We start from the raw sequence: 19,214 nt of genomic DNA, 5'->3' as shown, positions 1-19,214 counted from the left end.
TGAAGAACACTTAAATTAGGATAAAATAAAGTAATAATAATAGAACAAATGTGTTCTAACTAGACATTTGAAAACAGACATTTTCCTCTTAAACATATGCTTAAAAACACAAGATTTTACAGTGTGAGGAAGCTGAGGTCTATAAATACCATTAATATAAATAAATACATGTACTATGAATCCAAAAGATTGGTTTTGCTCAGCAGCTACTGTGTGGTTCAGCAGCTCTTTTGTTTATTTTCAGTGGCATAATTATTTGTGTAGAGCAGCAGCGCCCCCTGATGTCTGAAGTCAGCACGCGCTTCCAGCGGATTGGTCGAGCGGTTGTCAGGAGTGTTTACAGGAAACATGGCTTCTCTGTCTGCAGGAGAGCTTCAAGAAATGGAAGGTGAGCGCAAAAACGGCCAAAGAAGCTTTCGTGAAATGACTGTATGGGGCTGAGCAAGTTGTACCCGTTTATAAAAGATTACCAGCGCTCAAATAAGCAGCTTCGGTGACTTGTGTCCCTGTTACTAAGCAGACCTTCATCCTGGGCTTGTTAGCTGATAAGCTATCAACAAGACGTTAGCTAGCTAGCGCCATATATTTAACGTCTGATCACTCTGTAGTTTTTAGCCGTCTTTGCTGTGCTGTACTTACTACGTTGTTAGAAACAGAACTTTGTGTATCATGGTCGTCGTCTTTGCATTTAACATGTTCAAAAGTAGTTGGTTAGCCTGTTAACTGTAGCCCAAACAGCTAGGCTACTAGCATGTTAGCGACGTTGTGTGCAAAACAAATATAGGTTAACTTGTCTTAACTTTGCTAACTGATAAGACTGGAAATATATCTGGGACGTGATGTTTACTAGTCAGGAGAAAGGTTTATAAGTCTGCCTGCCGTAGTGTGGATGTTTAAGCAAGTTTGTTCGACCTGTGCATGTTGCAAAGTGCAGAAAAGCAGCAAAACATGTACAATCACGACTTATTTAAGGCCTAAGTTACCCTCAGACAGCCTGTCTGAGGCTCAAAGCTCCATTCAGCATTTCTGACTGCTTAGTCAGTGATTGATTGATTGACAAGGTTTTTTAGGCACCCCTCATTGGAGACGAGGCAGCAGGCTTGGCATCGAATGTGTATTACTATTGGCATTACAAGTTACCATAACGACATAGTTTGCAAACAAATACGCCATTTTTCTTATTGAAAATTATTGACATAACAGCTTCTAACTGCCCCAATAAGGTCACATGACCTAGAGTCAAGAGGTCTCTAAACAAAACTCAGTATGTCATCAAACAAATTCCCTACCACCACATCTTTTAAAATACACATACGTATTATATATCAAAACGTAGGCATTTGTCATCATTGGCAGTCCCTGTCAAAGTTTTGCCAGGAACTTTCTAGTTTCTTTATTTGCTTCAGAAAATCTCTGAGGAGTATTGATCAAAATAACTTTAAATGTTTGTTTACATGAATTACTTGTTTCATGTTACTTAGTTATTATCTGAAATCTGACTGAAGCTCTATGCCTTTATAGCACTATATATATATATATATATATATATATATATATAATTTTTTTTTTTTTTTCCAATGTTTGCAGTAGACCGAAGGGGAGAGTCTGAGGAGTCTGGTGATGATGACACCAGGAGGAAGAGCATCAATGGCGAGGTGGATCCCAATCAGCCCACTGCCACAAGTAATCTTATGTCAACACATCTTCCGCTCCAAGACACCCATATTAAAAAAACGTGGATTTTATGAGTCGGGTTGACATCAATAAGCAAAAGTGTACCAAATAGTAACTGGTCTTTTTGAGACTTCTTTGCACTATACTGTTTTTTTTTCACTTGTTCATGTTAATCTTATCAACACATTTGTACCTTTAAGTTTTCCTCAAACTTTTTTTTTTAACTCTTATTAAAGTTAAAGAAGAATCACCTGTTGACATGGACACCATAACCTTGGACCCAGAGGAAGAGGTAAGAAAACCTATTAATGTATTTTCATCTCACTTTATTTATTTATTTTTTAATTTAATTAACACAAATACTTTTTAAAGATATTTTGGATATAAAAGAACACAATTTACTTTTGTATGAGAATGTGAAATTCAACATGCTGAATTTTGAATAACCAAAATATTCTAGCTTTTAAATTTTTGACAAGGGTCATTATGTCATTTTAAATTGTGGGGTGTTTTTTTTAGGATGTTGATCTTGTTCATTGTCGCATTGGAAAAATTGAAGGACTGGAGGTGCTACAGAAGGCTAAAGTAAGTAACTGTGTCGCCCAAGTAAAAATGGAACAATTGATATTTTAATGTGTAATTTATATAGCTATAAAAACATCTTCAGCTGGCTTTTAGCAGTCTATAAACAGTCTTAAAGTATAAAAATAACACTTTTAATCTTTCTGTTTTTCTCTCTGTATATAGACCCTCTCCTTACGACAGAACCTCATCAAAAAGATAGAAAACCTTGACAGCTTGAGCTCTCTCCAGGAACTAGACCTCTATGACAATCAAATCCGCAAGCTGGAGAACTTGAACAACCTCAAAGAGTTAGAGTAAGTCTGAAATAAAGATTGTCCTAACAAGAACCCACATTTTTTTGTTCATTAAGTGGATTTTAAATAAAATTCTATTTGTTACAATGGACCTACAGGCTGCTCGACGTTTCCTTTAACGTTTTGCGGAAAGCGGAGAACTTGGAGGAGTTGACTCGGCTGAAGAAACTTTTTTTGCTTCACAACAAAATTGGCACCATTTCCAATGTGGATCACCTGAAAGATCTCGAGATGCTGGAGCTGGGCTCTAATCGCATCAGGGTGAGCCATAAAGTGTCTCTGCTGCTGTGGGATTTTTAAATTTGAACTTTTATGAAACAATTTGAAATGTGTACAGAGTAACATTTAGGAAGTCGTTTTGCTTTTACTTTTAAGAAGTTTCATTTGTGCTGTTTTGTTGTGTTTGCAGGTCATTGAGAACCTAGACGGTCTTTCATCTTTGCAAAGTTTGTTCCTTGGCACCAATAAAATAACAAAGCTTCAAAATCTGGACAATTTACACAATCTGACTGTTTTAAGCATTCAGGTATTTTCACACACGTTCTTTTTACTGCCTACAGAAATTCGAACATGTCTATGATGATATGGTTGATATTTTACATGTATTGTAGAGTAACCGGATTACCAAAATTGAGGGACTTCAGAACCTTCTCAGCCTGAAAGAGCTCTATTTGAGCCACAATGGCATTGAGGTCATAGAGGGCCTGGAAAACAATGTGAGTGGTGAAACTCCTGAAAGGACTGGATGTCAAACTGTTCAGCTTTGCAAACGTAGAACAACAGAGTTTGTTCTGGACTTCCAAACATTGATTTATTTATTTGTTTGTCTTTCCCACAGAAAAAACTTACAACACTGGACATCGCTGCCAATCGAGTAAAGAAAATTGAAAACATCAGCCATCTGACAGAGCTGCAGGAGTTCTGGGTATGGATTATTTTGAAGTTGAACCAAATTATTTTTTAATGATAGAGCAGTTTGTCATAGGCAGATAGTAAGACTGGATGGGACCTCGTAAAACTTAACAACAAGGTGCTTTTAAACTGGAGGAACATGGTTTTTGTATTTTAGAGGGCATCCTCCTGTCTCCATTTAATTTATTTGTCTGTATTTAAAAAAAAACATACCTATCACAATAGTTGTGACCACACACTTATCCTGCGTAAATTAAACAGAAGTGTGAAATTGAACCGGTCTTTATCAAAACAGTGGTCTGTATCATCCATATAAATATTTTAATGTTACTTTAAAAAAAAGTTTAAGCATCTGTAAAGCCCTTGATTTTCCCAGCCCAAATAAAATGGAGGAAGCAAAGAGAACATATGAAAATGTCACTGTTTCTGTGGTCGAAAGCTTTTCATTGAATGTATCCAGTTCAAAATCACAATCCAGTTGATTCATTACAATTATCGATTGATCATAAAGATAATTCAGGTGAAACGGTTCTGACTCCAGTTTACAACCATCACTTGCACAATGCTCTTAAATGTAATAGGACCCAGTATCCCCTTGAAAATGCATTTTAAAACCTGAAAACTGATTGAAAACGCACAGCAAACATGGAGTGGGCAGTGAAAAACATTGTGAATGCCATGCTCCATTTATTTATTTTCCATCCTTGATGACTGTTGTCTTTTATTCTTCCTTCAGATGAACGATAATCAGCTCGACAACTGGTCGGATCTTGACGAGCTGAAGAATGCAAAGTCTCTGGAGACGGTCTATCTGGAAAGAAACCCGCTGCAAAAAGACCCTCAGTATCGGAGAAAGATCATGCTGGCGTTGCCCAGTGTACGTCAGATTGACGCTACCTTTATCCGCTTTTAAACTGCAGCATATGATCCGCCTGCCAGCCTCTCAGTGTTTCATCTCACCTCCCTGCCCACACAGACACATCGGCCTCGACACATCAGTTGTCACACTATACACAAAATACATTCCAGCACAGAAGTCACCCACTGTTCACTCATCATACATGTATGCATGTATGCACTCATTGAAACCTTGATTTATGCTGTTGTGTGGAAGCTTTTATTTATTAAGGTGGAACTGTGAAAACCTACCCTACGCTCATTTCCTCATTTTTCCTTCGCACTTTTGTTTTATTTTATTTTGAATTATTATTATTTTGCATGTGGGATACAGGTAAAGGGCCCCATCAGCAAAATTAGGAACCGTTCTTATCAAACAAATATTTAAAGTTGTGCAGGTGTCATATTAGTGAAAAGGTGTGGCATTATAACTAGTTCAGGGGATTTTTGTTTGATGCTGTTCACATGTTACATGATGTTTAAAGATCACTTTAAGGTGAACTGCAAAGGGAAATGTTAAAGATAGAATCTAAGTTCTGATTTATTTTTCATACGATATCAATACACTCCAAAATGATCCTAACCCAGGTACCAAACATCGAAGCAGAACATCTAAAATGAAGCCTTAAGACGACATATTGACACCATGCTGGTTTAAAGCAGCTCAACAGTGCTACCTGCAGAAATATGTCTTTTTAGGAAAACATTATTAACAAATGTATCATTTAAGTAAACCTGATGTCTCTACAAAAGGACATGTTTTTGTGTCCAGCCGCCTTGTCTGTTCCTTGTCCTAGTCTTTTACAACTTCAATAGTTATTTCAGTGATCTCTAAAATAAAATTTGTTTATAAAGATGGGTATGTAATCAGTGATGCCACAAGTTTTTTAAATCCTAAACACAATCTGATGACTCGTTTTTTTCCACCAACCCAAAAAAGCTAACAATAAAATGTAGTTTGTATTAGAAATAAATTTGCATTTTAATGGCTGGGCTGCTTTAAAACAATGTTTAATCATCTACATTTTGATGCAAAAAAACAAAAGAAAAATCCCATTTCTGTATTTACAAACCCAAATTTAACATTTAGTGAGTAGAGTTGGTTATTTACACGTGATTTTTAATAAAAAGTGGTAGAAATGCTTAGATCAAACTGTGAATTAATAACCTCTAACCAGATAAAACATCCTAGTAGTCTTCTAATAATCAGGCTGAAGTTTGCATGTCATTGTTACAGCTGAAAAGTGATGCATTACGATGCCTTCCATAGAGATTAAATTACATAAGTACACAACAAAAATCCAGAAAAATAGGTCCAAACTTAGTGCATCCTTTTTCTTCTTCTATCAGTTGGGTAACATTTTGTCATATTCATCTCAATTTGTTAAGACAAGAAAGTGACATAAAAATTGGTTTGTATTTTTTTTTTTTTTAATGGGCATTTTATATAGTAAATATCTCATTTTAAAGTAAAGTAATACAAATCAAGACTTGCTGATCATTTAAAAATTACCTGTTTTTTGAGCCAGCTGTGACCCTAAACAGTGACAAGCCTATGGAAGACTATAAGCAGAGATGGTGTGCATTATTGATATGAATGTACATTTATACTGTCAGCCAGCTGGAATTGGAAGTCCCCCCATTTGTAAATACAGACTAGACAACTCATAATGTAGAAAGTCTTTACCATTATCACCCTTCCTTTGTAAAGTGATTTTCTGCCATTTATGCCTGGCAGCACAACAAATTTGCATTTGAAAAAATAAATCAAAATTATGAGAACAAAACTTGGTTGGTTGGTTTACACAAACTGCTTTCAGCTCCTGTCAGAACTGAGTCTTCAGGGTTTTGGACTTCTTTGATGCTGTTTTTAAACTGAATGTATTATGCAAATAACAATAAAGCGACACTAATGAAAAATCACGTCTGTGTAGTTGCATTTATTTCAGTTCATGTGACAGTAATGCCTTTTGAAACTAATCTGATTTGTGCAGTAGACTGCAAAATAATACTTTTACAACTTATCTGTTATCTGTGGGTTGTAACTTTTTGGTTTGTTTTTCAGAAAGTAAATTCTTCATAGGGGTGATAAATATGCAAATTGCAAAAAAGCATTTAATTGGTTCACAATAGGCTCAATGAGATTAACCTGTCTAAATAAAGGTTGAATGAAAAACTTAAATCTCAGAATTAAATGGGATGTGGTATATCCAATAATTCTCAGTTGGGTTATCTGGACAGTTTCTTTTTTATACCCAACTGAGAATTATTGGATTTGGTACCTGGATGATTGAGCATGAACTTTGTTGATGTGGTATCACATTGGTTTTGTAGTTTTATTGAACAAAATGTATTTATTAATATTAAGTTGTGGGTTTTGTTTACCCGTGGACAAAGTTATTAATGAAAAAGGTATGCAACTGTAACATTTGAAAGAAATATCTAATGAGGTATTCTGTTAAAGCAGTTAGAGAGGAATTCTTAATACTACATTACCCATAATGCATTGTTTCCCCGCGCCAGACGGTGGCGGAAAAAAAAAAAAAAAAGACGTAGCGCATGCGCCACTTTTATGTTGTTGTTTGAGGCGGTAAGATGGCGGCGCTCGGAGACACCTCAACTCCGGTGGTGAATGGGTTAATACAACAATTTACAGCAATAACAGGTAAAAATAATTTTTTATTTGGCTTTTTAAATATTAAGTTGATTTGGGTATTCGTACACGAATACATCCGTTGCCCCCAAACTTACGTACTTAGTGCGCAGAGAAAGAAAATGGGAGCTTTAGTCTTGTTCTTCTCATACGCTGTGAATGCTTTGCAGAAGGTATAAGCATAGGCTGTCTTTTTTCCCTCTGAACTCCGATGAAATGCTCTAAATATGGATCGTAAATCAATCAAATTTGAATCATGTTTCCCATACTATGCGAAATGTGTTTAATTTCTATCGTAATATTTACAATAAACCTAATTTATGTTAGTCTCGAATAGGTTTTTTTTTTTGCTCATTTTGGTCAGCTTGTTTTCTGGCAGTTGGAATGGACGTCGGTTGTTCATTCCCTTTCTTCATCACCAGCCTCATGTCGGCTTACTCTCATCTTCGCTGTCACTTTGACACGATTCACGTATGAATAGATGTTTCTGATTTAAAAACCGGCACAGAGGTGGTGAATAGTTTGTAAGCGCTTTGACACGCCGGTCATTGGTTTAATTTAAACTTTTTTAACCGGAGGAGGAGAGCAGACTCGGCTCAGAGGCTCCAGGACTACTCGGAAAAGTGAAACGGTCATGCGCAGTACAGACAGGAAAGATCGTTCTGGCTGCAGGATTTTTTTAAACTCTTTGAAAAAGAACTAAAGCTTCACAATTGTGTTGTTTTCTCACTTTTAATATATTTTCGTGCTTTTACGGTCAGAGAGAGATCAGGATTTGTTACGTTTGAGGTTCTATTTGAATGGTACAGCCAAGCCATTACAACAGATGATGCTGGGTCGACCCTAAAAACTTTTAAACTGGCTTGATTTTATCAGGATTTTTAGGCACTTTACAACATTTAACCTGTTTCAGTACAGTGTTTAAGCTGTTACAGATTTGGCACTCCATACACAATGAACTAAAAGTAAAATTATGGACACAAGTATACAATTTTCACAAGAAATGAAAAAAAAAAGTAAATGTGCATAACTAAGTAATGAACTTTAGAATGTCTATATTACTGATACTTAGTTTGACTACTGGCATAAAATGGTTAATTAACAAATAGGTTGCTCACATTGATGTCACAAACTTGTGGCTTCAGGATTTTAACTCATAAACAGACATGATTTGCTACATTTTGCCTGTTAAAGTAGCAACACTGCTGCTGAAGATGACAAAAGATACTTTTCAAGAAAGTGCTGCTTAAGAATACAGTTATATAAGAGCCATTAACCATAATTTGACCCACAGAAAGCCCTCAGAGTTTTTTCCCTTTCACGATGATTAGGGCAACTGCAAATATTTATGTTCCCATCTTTTCAATAACACTTTAAACTATTTCAGATTATGAGTTCCACATTTTGTACAAGTCTGCGTTATTGAGCTCTCCATTTATTTGTCCACACAGAATTAGCGCTTGTACACAGCGATGCTTTGAGGCAGTGCTTTGCAGTTAAGTCTAGATCACACGTGTCAAACTCAAGACCCGGGGGCCAAATGTGGCCCTTGTTGATATCTTATCTGGCCCCCAAGATGATATGTGAAATGTATCTCTTGAATTTTTTTTCAGTAATCTTTGATTATGATGTCGAAAGCACAACAGAGAACATCAAATGAGACCAATCAAACTCTTGGTGAGGAAACTGTGACCAAGAAAAGATGTTTGGTATCTGATTTGAGTTAATGTAGATTCTGAAATTGGCCCTTAGTTTGAAAAAGGTTTTAATTTTGACCCCTTTTGTAAGTGAGTTTGACCCCTGGTCTAGATGATTAAACTTTAGCCTTTTAATTCTCATATTTTGTTTGTAGCAACTGGAGATAAATACCAAGAAGTTCTGAAGCTTAGCAGAAGAAGAGGGTGCTGATGGTATGATGAACAAGAGCGGACCAGTTGCAACAGGCCTAGTTTAGATACCGGTATATCCATCCATTATTTTTTACCTGCTTCTTCCTGTTTTGGGTCTCGGGGTCACTTGTGACCATATCCAGCTATCACTGTGTGAGAGGTGGGGGACGCCCTGGACAGCTCGCAATTCCACCGCAGGGATGCAGGGAGACAAACGAGACAAACAACCATTCACTCTCTCATTCTCACCTAGGGACAATTTAGAGTTACCAATCAGCCTAATATGCATGTTTTTGGTCTGTGGGAGGAAACTGGAGTACCCGGAGAAAGCTTGCGCATGGACGGAGAGAACATGCAAACTCCACCCAGAGAGGTCCCAGGCCGGGATTTGAACCACCAACCTTCTCGTTGAGACACAACAGCTCTACCAACCAAGCCACCGTGCCACTAGTTTAGATATACTGTCATTTCTAGGGGTGCACCGATAAATCGGCCGGCCGATTTGGCCCCAACTTCCTTAACTTTGGGAAATCGGCCAATACTTGCATGAAAAACCATCCATCCATTTTCTTTACCCGCTTATTCCATTTTGGGTCACGGGGGTCGCTGGTGCCCATGTCCAGCAATCACTGTGCGAGGGGCGGGGTACACCCTGGACGGGTCGCAAGTCCATCACAGGGACACACAGAGACAAACAAGACAAACAACCATTCACTCACTCACACCTAGGGGCAATTTTAGAGTTACCAATCAGCCTAACATGCATGTTTTTGGTCTGTGGGAGGAAACTGGAGTACCCGGAGAAAACCCACGCATGCACGGAGAGAACATGCAAACTCCACCCAGAAGGCCCCTGGACCGGGGTTTGAACCAGGGACCTGCTCGCTGAGAGGCAGCAGCTCTACCAGTTGCGCCACCGTGCTGCCCTGCATGAAAAACCAATTTTACCGATTTTTTTAGTTTTAACAACAATTGTCTGAACTTCATTTATATTTCAGAGCACTACCTCATGGCCAGTTCAAACAAGTTTGTATTGTTTCTAGGATATTGTTTAAAGGTATGTTTTCCAATAAAATAATATTGGAAAATTTAAGGTGCATTGTGACCTTATAACACCTGACAGTGTCGCTTTAAAACAAAATCAGAATCGGCAGGTGACGGGTCAGACTTTTTAGAAATCGGTGATCGGTGATTGTGATTGGCCAGAATACTGCAATCGGTGCACCCCTATTTCAATTAATTTTTACAGTATTTAAGTTTACAATTTCAACAAATATTGGTCAGTACATAAAGGTTTATTTTTGACTTTTTTTTTCCCAGTGTGAAAGGTCATTATATCTTAATTTAAAACATAAATGTGAGTAGATACATACCACATTGGTTTGGCATTAGTTGGATTATAAGATGGATATGTAACTGCGCTAAAACCTCATCATTTGAAACTGACAGCTGCCTTGTAAAACAGTTTTAGAGCATTAACCATCTACTGAAGCCTTTGGTTTTAGAGATTAAAACTGTTTTATTAAAATAATGTTTTTGCTCTTACACTGATCAGTATTAATTGTAGAGAACAAATGTTTATAGGTCTAAGTTTCAAGTCCACGTCATTATTGCTACATTTTAGAGCAGATACAGCGTTGCTCAGTTATTGGTAATTTGATAGGTTTAAAGTTGTCACACCATCAGTAATAGTATAAATTAGTTGAATATCCATAAACAGTTTCTTAATAAATAAAAAAAATCACAATATAATTTTTTCTGTTCCCATTTCTCTTCTAGGGGCTACAGAGAGTGTAGGAAAACACATGCTTGAAGCGTGTAACAATAACCTGGAGATGGCAGTGACCATGTTTCTGGATGGAGGTGGGATGGCAGAGGAGCCCAGCACCAGCTCCAGTTCAGCAGCATCGAGCAGCAGAGCTCCCCCCACAGAGTGAGCTCATCTTCATAAGCTTATCTCAGACTTAAACTGACCTTGTTGAGTTCTCATATCACAAACTCAAGACATTTTCATTGCTGTATGTTGGCGAAAGGTGATAACACATTACTTTGATTCTGTTCTGTTTATAATATGTAATTTATTGTCTTGTATGTCAGTGAAGTGCGAGCACCCATTCCCCAGAAGCAGGACATACTGGTGGAGCCAGAACCACCGTTCGGAGGTATTCTAATGTAATTTCACTTTATCCAAACAAGTTCTCACCATCTCCCTTTGAAATCACAAGTGTCTTTGAATTTTTCTGTCGTCTATTCAGTGCCAAAGCGAAGACGACCTGCTCGATCAATATTTGATGGCTTCAGAGACTTTCAAACAGAAACAAGTGAGTCTTTTCAAGTTCATTTGCTTAAAATATATGAGTGGTAGAGAACACTATATAGTTTAATGCATTTTAATAATAAAAAAAAAATTCAGATTTTCTTTTGTTTTGGATTGCCATAAATACTAAGAATATTTTCTTCAAAAGTCCGCCAGGAACAGGAGCTGCGTAACGGAGGAACAGTGGATAAGAAACTCAGCACCCTGGCAGACCTTTTCCGTCCTCCCATTGAACTCATGCACAAAGGCAGCTTTGAAACGGTGGGAAGTCACACTCGGGACACTTGACACCACATCTTTATACACTTTGAGGGAACTTTCAGCAAATGTTTAGACGGTGCATGTGTAGATCACTAACCAGATACAAATGTTCAAGCTCTATGCATCTGAACATTGTACTTATTGGCCTATAAAATGAAAAAGAAGCCAAGTTTTTCATTCAGCCTTTATTTATACCGGTTAGTCTCATTGATCCTCAAGGACACATTTACAAGAGAGACCTGTTTTTAACAAAGAATGATGACAACAGTAGACATCACTAGACAATCATAAAAGACAGCATATAAATTGAAAAAATAAATGGAAGAAAATGATATATATAAAAAAACAGCTACATAGTGAGTTATGATTTGTTGTAATGGAAGCCTTGTGTTTAATTTGCTACAACATGAAGGTTCCCATGCTACACGTTGAAACTGGGAAGGTTTACTGATTATTATACATTTCTCTGCAGCAACACCATTTTTAAAATCAGGATAGGGTTGTCAAATAAAGCATAAAATTAAGTCATATTTCTTTACAATAAGTAACCTTAAAAATATTTTTCCCATATAAGGTGTAACTCCAACCCTGTAGCATTAGATCATGAGGTGTTTTTTTTTTTTTATGATTATTTATGATGTTTCTTGTTACTTTTATACATTTGTATTTTTTGCTTAGTAATTGATGTCATTGTATTGTAAAAATACTAGATACAACTTGTGTATTTTTATTATGTCATTTTTGTGTTTGTGTGTTGTTGCTTTTGTAGGCAAAGGACTGTGGACAGCTTGAAAACAAGTGGCTTATGATCAACATCCAAAATGTTCAGGACTTCGCGTGCCAGTGTCTTAACAGGGACGTGTGGAGTAACGACGCAGTGAAGAACATCATCCGAGAACACTTCATATTCTGGCAGGTGTGGTACTTTTTCATTTAGTGAGCAGCACAAACAGCCCAACCGATATGGACATTTTGGCTATCGTCGATACCAGTGTTGGGAGGGAAAGGCTTATGCCAATAACCAATATATAGACTGAAATTTTTTTAGCTTTGTCCACCCCCAAGAATCTTAAATAAGCAGCTACTTTTAAACCTATTTACCATAAAGTTATCAAGTGTGTTACAAAAATATAAATTAAACAAAGAAATGCCCTTCCCTGTTCATTGTTTAAACAGTCAGTCACGTATATTGAAGGCCTAATTAGTATTGACCGCAAAAACGTTTTTTTTTTCTTTGTAGAGAAGTAAAGATTTCAGACAAACAGTACATTTCATTAAGGACGACAAAGATAAAGTTACTAATACTGATATATATATTTACCTCTCTGTTAGATTTATTGTTCTGGATAAAGTTTTACAAGGCGATAGCCTATGCTAGGCTATCTAAACATTAGCTTGCTAACTTGAGTGGCACATAGCTAATGACGAGCAGGTTGGAGGATTGAAGAGAATTTATTGTTGATTTGTTTTCATTTTTATAGATCAGTTACAATAAATTTACCATGCTCGCTTCAGAAAAATACGCTGCACTGTATTTACCGGTAGTTGTTCCCTACTTAGGTTGTGCTGAGTCAAGTGTGCAGCATGGCCATAACTTGAAAGTAGTCCGCATGCGCCCTCTGCTGGGTACATTGTACAATTATGCTCTTTGCAAGTAAGGGCACGGCTAGTTCCCATCATTTTAGGGATGAAAATTAAAAGTGTTTATATCGGCACATCATAATAATTATTACCAATACCAATATGTCTCCAACCGCCTATACAGGCCCCTACTGCCATATCGGTCAGGCTCTAGTAAAGACGAAAGCCCATTTCACACATTGTCAGCACTAGAACCTCCTTTAAATCCTTACAACGTCACTCCAAAACTGATCCAGAGCAAGTAAAAGAAAATACACCATGGACAAATGTATTTCTCCAGTGTATGTGGGCTTGATATATCTTTATATAATGTCTCCTTGCTCTGCTTCATTGTTCATAAGGATAATTATTGCTCTGTTGACACTGCAGTTTTTTCAGCAGACTGCAGTCATTTCTCATGTTTTCTAGTGAAGGGTTTCATATGGGCATGCAAATATCCACAGTGTCAGGGTTTTTTTTAAGACATTTTCCACCAATCCCTCTCTTAAAATGTATGCAGATTAGTTGACAATATCATGTAAGTAAGTAATAGTATGTACCGGTAGTAGCAAATCTCCCAGAGTATTTCTTGCAAGAGTGAATGAACAGTTGCTTTTTCACACTTCATTTGCCAAACTATTTTTTTTCTACTTGTGCATCACTATTGTGTTTACAATTGGCATTGACATAAACAATCGAAACAGTCATTGTTTCTATTCTGAAGATGTTGAGAAATAAAACCCAGCAGTTTCCACATCATTTTTTGGCCTCGTAGCCTGAATACTCGATGGTATAAGCAGACCCTCCTGCACACCTTCCTTCTTGTAGGTTCAGAGAACACATCTTCTAAAGAATAAATCTTTCTGTGACGTTCATGTGTAAACAGCAGTTTCACAAAAAAAAGTCCAGCCCAATTTTTCCCCCACTTTGTTCTAAATAGCTTTAGTGTTCATTTGTGGGCAGGGTTATTGAGAGCCAGTTCTTTCCCATGTTAACATTACATTTTAAAAAGCTTCTGAATGTGCATTCATGTGAGCACCCTGAAGTTAAAAGAAATAAATAAATAAGTAAGAGCTTCAAGAACTTTGACTCTCTTTGGTTTCTGCTGTGAAAACACAGCAACTGGGTTAAAAATATTACCACTGGGTCCAGCCAACTTATTTTATTTTTGTTGCTGTAAATATAAAAAAGGAAATGTTTACACTGAAAGTCCCTGTTTTGGTGTTCACATTCATGTTTCTATGTTACGTCACGTTTCTTTTTATATTCTGTGCATTACCGCTGAGCTTCTCTCCTGGCAGGTATACCATGATAGTGAAGAAGGACAAAGGTACATCCAGTTCTATAAGTTGAACAAGTTTCCTTATATTTCCATCCTTGATCCACGCACAGGTGAGAAGTGTAGCTAAACAATTGCTTTCATTTTTTTAATTGTTCCTTTTTTTGTTTTGTAATTTTATTCTTTTTTTTTTACTTTTTGGAGATCGTATTTCATTATCTTTTTTTAGTTGTTTAACTTTGGTTAACTTTAGCTGATTATGAACATGCAATATGAAAACATTTGATTCTGGCATTAGCATTGAAGCTGTTACATTTGTTAGTTTTGTTAGTTTTTTGTTTCTTATCTAAGCAAAATATTATTCTGAATAAGAATAAGAAGGCCGCACTAATTATTTATAGCCGCAGCTTCGTGCACTCCGCCCATCTTCAGACGACTGTACGTACATATTCGCGTTGTATCTCGGTGCAATGCCAATAAAGTTTATTCTGATTCTGATAAAGTTTATTCTGATTTACGGGGATACTTTAAATCCTCACACTTTTATTAAAGTGTGAAAGCTGTTTGAAAACTTTTGTCAAAAGATGACCATTTTAATCTTAAATTCAAAATATATTTATGCAAAAATATACAGCTATCTTTAAAATACCAAAGCTCATGCTCATCAATCCAAGTATAAAAATCCAGCAATGTTCAGTCAGGTCATCTGGAAGGTTTCTTTTGTTGCTGAGACGTTTCGTTCTTCATCCGAAGGACTTCTTCAGTCTGAGGAGCCGCCAAACCAAACTGAATCCCACAAACAGCTCACTCCCAGAGTGGAAAAAAACAGTTTGTTGGTGATAAGATGGTTTGGTGGGCTCCTCAGACTGAAGAAGTCCTTCGGATGAAGGCCGAAACATCTCAGCAACAAAAGCAACCATCCAGATGACCTGACTGAACATTGTTATCTTTAAAATAGTTCATAACAACACTAAGCTCTATAACAGTGGTGCCCAAACTTTTCTGGACTAAGATCTACTTTTGAAATTGCCGTCTCTGTATCAAACACATTCCTAGTCCCAGGCAAACCGTGGGTCGTAAGATTATGAGCGTCTCCTCACTTCCACAAAGACCAACAGATCAAACATGTTACTAGTTTTGTAGACTTCACCGCCTACCAGAGAATAATGAAACAAAAGACAAATTCCCTAACCTAACTCCTGACAAAGAAACTGGTGTTCAAACAAAAAGAGCCTCTTTCCCTTCCTCCTGAAATTAGTGCTCACTATTTACAAAAGGTGGCTTGCATTGGCGCAGAATCATAAATCTATTTACAAATCGCAAACAATGACACAAATATTTCAAATGGTAAACAAATGATAACGTGAAAACTTCAGTCAAAGCTAGTTAGCTGTGGAGAGAGCAGGTTGAGTCTCTTACTGGTCCAGACTGCAGGCTTGAACAAGACAATCGCAGTCCTACCTTGTTAACACCTTATGCTTACTTATTTACTTTTTAAATATGAACTGTTTTCATTGATCTGTGCTGTTTCAAACCTCTTAAATCCAGGCCAAAAAATGGTGGAGTGGAATCAGCTGGACGTGGCATCATTCCTGGAGCAAGCGTCCAGCTTCCTGGCAGAGCATGGGCAGCTCGATGGGCCATCCTGCCAAGCGCCCCCAGCCAAACGAGCTCGCTCGGTGAGTTTAAGATCCTGTCTTTAGAAAATGTTCACACAATCATCAGAATTAATACATTGTAGTGGCTGTGATACAAAGTGTAGGTGTCAAACAGCAAAACATTTTGTGCCGCTTCGTGTTTTACCTTCTGCAGCTGCTGACTGTGTTTACTGTTTTAGGAGAGTCTTATTGATGCCAGCGAAGACAGCCAGCTGGAGGCGGCAATCCGAGCCTCCCTACAGGAGACCCACTATGAGTCTGCAAATGTCCCTGACGCCCCTGACTCCCCCCGATCAGAGGACGAATCCGATGCAGAGCCGTTTTCTGACAGCGAGGGACCCATCTCTGTTGATGGCTCAGACAGCGAAACACCGGCACGGCACGAAGAAAAAAGTTCAGCCAGCAAACAGACGCAGGCGCCCTCAGCCACTGTAGCCCCGCAGCGCCTACATCCAGACAGTTCCACTTCTTCCCATAGAAAGTCTCCGTACAAAGAAAACAATCACAGTCACAAGAAAGAGGAGAGCAAAAAAAACCACCTGGAGCCCTCGTCTGCTAGTTCTCATCATTCTCAACCAGATGCAGACTCTGGGGGGAACCGCTGCACCTCACAAAGCAGAAGTGCTGGAACCTCAAGCATCAGCACCACAACCTGTGACGTGGACTGTCCTGATGACAACGGTACGACAAATACAAACCTGTCTGCTTCTTGCAGAATAAGCTCATTTAACAATTCAAATTGTTTTAAGACAGCTTGATGGGGTTGAAGAATGTCGTTTGTGTTTTTGTGATCTTAAGACAGAAAAACACTGTTCACACTGCAGGAAATATTTTATATTTTTATGACGGTCTAAAAGTTATAAATCAAATTATGGTCTGATCAAAAAAATAACATGAAAAAAGTGTGTGTACACACACATATATATATATATATATATAAGTGTGTGTGTACACACACACACACATATATATATATATATATATATATATATATATATATATATACTGGCTCAGTTTTCATATGTGGAACTAAAATGGATTCATATCTGATGATGTGTGACCTCAGTTTGAACGGTCATGTCACATTTCTTTAGCCTTTTACATCATTGAAGTAAAAGTGTGTGGATCGATTCAAATATTGGTATTATCGATTCCAATGTCATGAATTTAAAGCTTGGAGCTCCCACAAATGAGAAGGGAATTGTCTTCAACTAAAGAATGGAAATCCTGATGCGTTGTCTTTTTAAAACTTTAGATTTACAATGTCTGGATTATTGAGAATGTACTGCAACATATGATACCAAGGTTTGGGTCTGATTTATCTACACTAACGTGTTGGGACCAATACTTGAGTTTTTCTCCTCTTCAATACGTCATTCCTGTTCAAAATGTGCAATTCTACTCGAGTAGGCAGGAAACGACAAGATCAAATGTAAACTGAACATAAACAACCGTGGCAGACAATTTTAATGGCTCTGATTTCACAACAGCTTCAAGACACGTTTACTTTCATAAACACAGAGTGCTGTGTGCACGTTACATTTTCTTCTGCCCATGTGTGTCTCTTTAGGGCAATAAACTCTTAACACTGGAGTCTTATGGAGGGCACATTTAATTTACAATATAATCACAATCAGAAATCCAAACTCAGCCAAAAAATAGAGATTGAGCTTTAAGCTCTGCAGCGTGAATGTAGCTTCACTTCACAAGTTGAACTTGTAGATTCAGCAGTTTGATAGTTCTGATATCACTAAACCAGTTAGCAAATTATCAGTCTGACACTTCCAAAGTTCATCTTGAACAGCCTAACGAATCAGATGCGGAGCCATTTCACCTTTCTTGTTGTTGTGAACTGTTCTGACTGACCCAATTTAAAGCCAGGAGGTATCAGTTTTACTGTGAAGGCAATCAGTATCATAAAATTCAAATAACGCTTTTGTTGGAGTCGAGTGACTTTTAGCATCCATCCGGATTCTAATTAGATATTTAGACCAAATTAAAAACGACCTTAAGTCTATGTGAGGCTGTAACTGCAGGGAACTCTCTGCTTAGGTTGTGGCGGAGCATCAAGACCAGCTGAGCATTCAAAAGTTTCTGCATTAAAATCCCAACCTGAGATTCTTCTCTGAACTGCAGTGCATTCTTCAACCACAAAATCTTCCAAACAAGGAGTTAGACAACCTTTTGTCTGTTTTTGTCACCTTGAAGGCATGCACAGCCAGATTAGGTTTCTCTCTTAATTTTAGCTTCATTTCACTTTGTACTAAAATTTGTCTGTTTATCAAACAAACAAACAAAAAAAGTAACTAAGAGGACGGGGGTGTTTTAAGAAGAGTCTTAAAGCACGCTGTACTTAGCCCTCCTAACATTCACAGTTTAGAAGATGTGACTGCAGCGACTAATTGCCTCTGTGTGTCACCATAGACGGATGCAGCTAAACAGTCAGTAGATCTTTTTCACCTGGAAGCAAACATTGTTTACAAAGGAGCTAGTTTAAGTGTCTTATAAAAAACAAATAAAACTCCAAAAGATGCACATGATAGAGAGACTTGCTTTCTTGTGTGTGTTTGTGGCTAACACCACCTTATGTAGCTGTCAAGTATTCCAGGTGAAGATGTTACGAAGGCACTCACTTTTTCAAAGCTCTTACAGGGTTAAAAGAGTATAGGGGAAATAAATCTCACCTGTATGTTCTGGCTTGTCTGGTGATAAATTTAATATTTATATATATTTTTTATTTTTATGGATTTGATAAAGGCCCCAAAGCGAGGTTGATGCTCCGTTATCCAGATGGGCAGAGAGAACAGATTTCGTTGTCTTCAAAAGCAAAACTATTGGTGAGTATACTCAATTTTTCACATTTTGTCTAAAATCCCAGCACAGCTTTTTATATCGAGTGATTAAATTAGTTTTATTGCACTTAAAGCCCCACATGCCTGCCCTATAATATGACTGCTGTCTTCCTTCAAGGCTCTGGTCAGACACGTCCAGTCCAAGGGTTACCCCAACGAACGCTTCGAACTCGTCACCAACTTTCCCAGGAGGAAGCTTGCCCACTTGGACTATGACATCACACTGCAAGAAGCGGGGCTTTGTCCACAGGAAACTGTATTTGTGCAGGAGAGGAACTAGTAACATTCACTTTCAGCTTCTTCATATCTCTGGTAGACCTCACT

At 37.6% G+C, this 19,214-nt stretch overlaps 2 protein-coding genes across 3 annotated transcripts; both read left to right on the top strand.

Annotated features, from left to right (window-relative positions):
* Positions 1–286: 286 nt before the first annotated feature.
* ppp1r7 (protein phosphatase 1, regulatory (inhibitor) subunit 7) lies at positions 287–6,272 on the top strand. 2 transcript variants are annotated; one of them, XM_037682239.1, is made up of 10 exons: positions 287–388; positions 1,591–1,683; positions 1,911–1,966; positions 2,194–2,259; positions 2,422–2,552; positions 2,651–2,813; positions 2,962–3,078; positions 3,164–3,268; positions 3,391–3,477; positions 4,201–6,272. In XM_037682239.1, the coding sequence occupies exons 1-10, from the start codon at positions 349–351 to the stop codon at positions 4,375–4,377; spliced, it is 1,035 nt and encodes a 344-aa protein (XP_037538167.1). In that variant the 5' UTR covers positions 287–348; the 3' UTR covers positions 4,378–6,272. The 2 variants fall into 2 exon arrangements, with proteins under 2 accessions (XP_037538167.1, XP_037538166.1); XM_037682238.1 differs by having other exon boundaries at positions 1,588–1,683.
* Positions 6,273–6,920: 648 nt separating this feature from the next.
* On the top strand, positions 6,921–19,214 carry ubxn7 (UBX domain protein 7). Its single transcript, XM_037682266.1, has 11 exons — positions 6,921–7,026; positions 10,683–10,836; positions 11,001–11,065; positions 11,159–11,224; positions 11,369–11,481; positions 12,251–12,397; positions 14,403–14,493; positions 15,929–16,059; positions 16,218–16,719; positions 18,796–18,875; positions 19,009–19,214. The coding sequence occupies exons 1-11, from the start codon at positions 6,957–6,959 to the stop codon at positions 19,168–19,170; spliced, it is 1,581 nt and encodes a 526-aa protein (XP_037538194.1). The 5' UTR covers positions 6,921–6,956; the 3' UTR covers positions 19,171–19,214.

This window comes from Nematolebias whitei, chromosome 9 (assembly GCF_014905685.2).
Source record: "Nematolebias whitei isolate Nwh7 chromosome 9, NemWhi1, whole genome shotgun sequence".
Taxonomy (NCBI): domain Eukaryota; kingdom Metazoa; phylum Chordata; class Actinopteri; order Cyprinodontiformes; family Rivulidae; genus Nematolebias; species Nematolebias whitei.
This window is presented reverse-complemented; position numbering and strand designations above follow the sequence as displayed.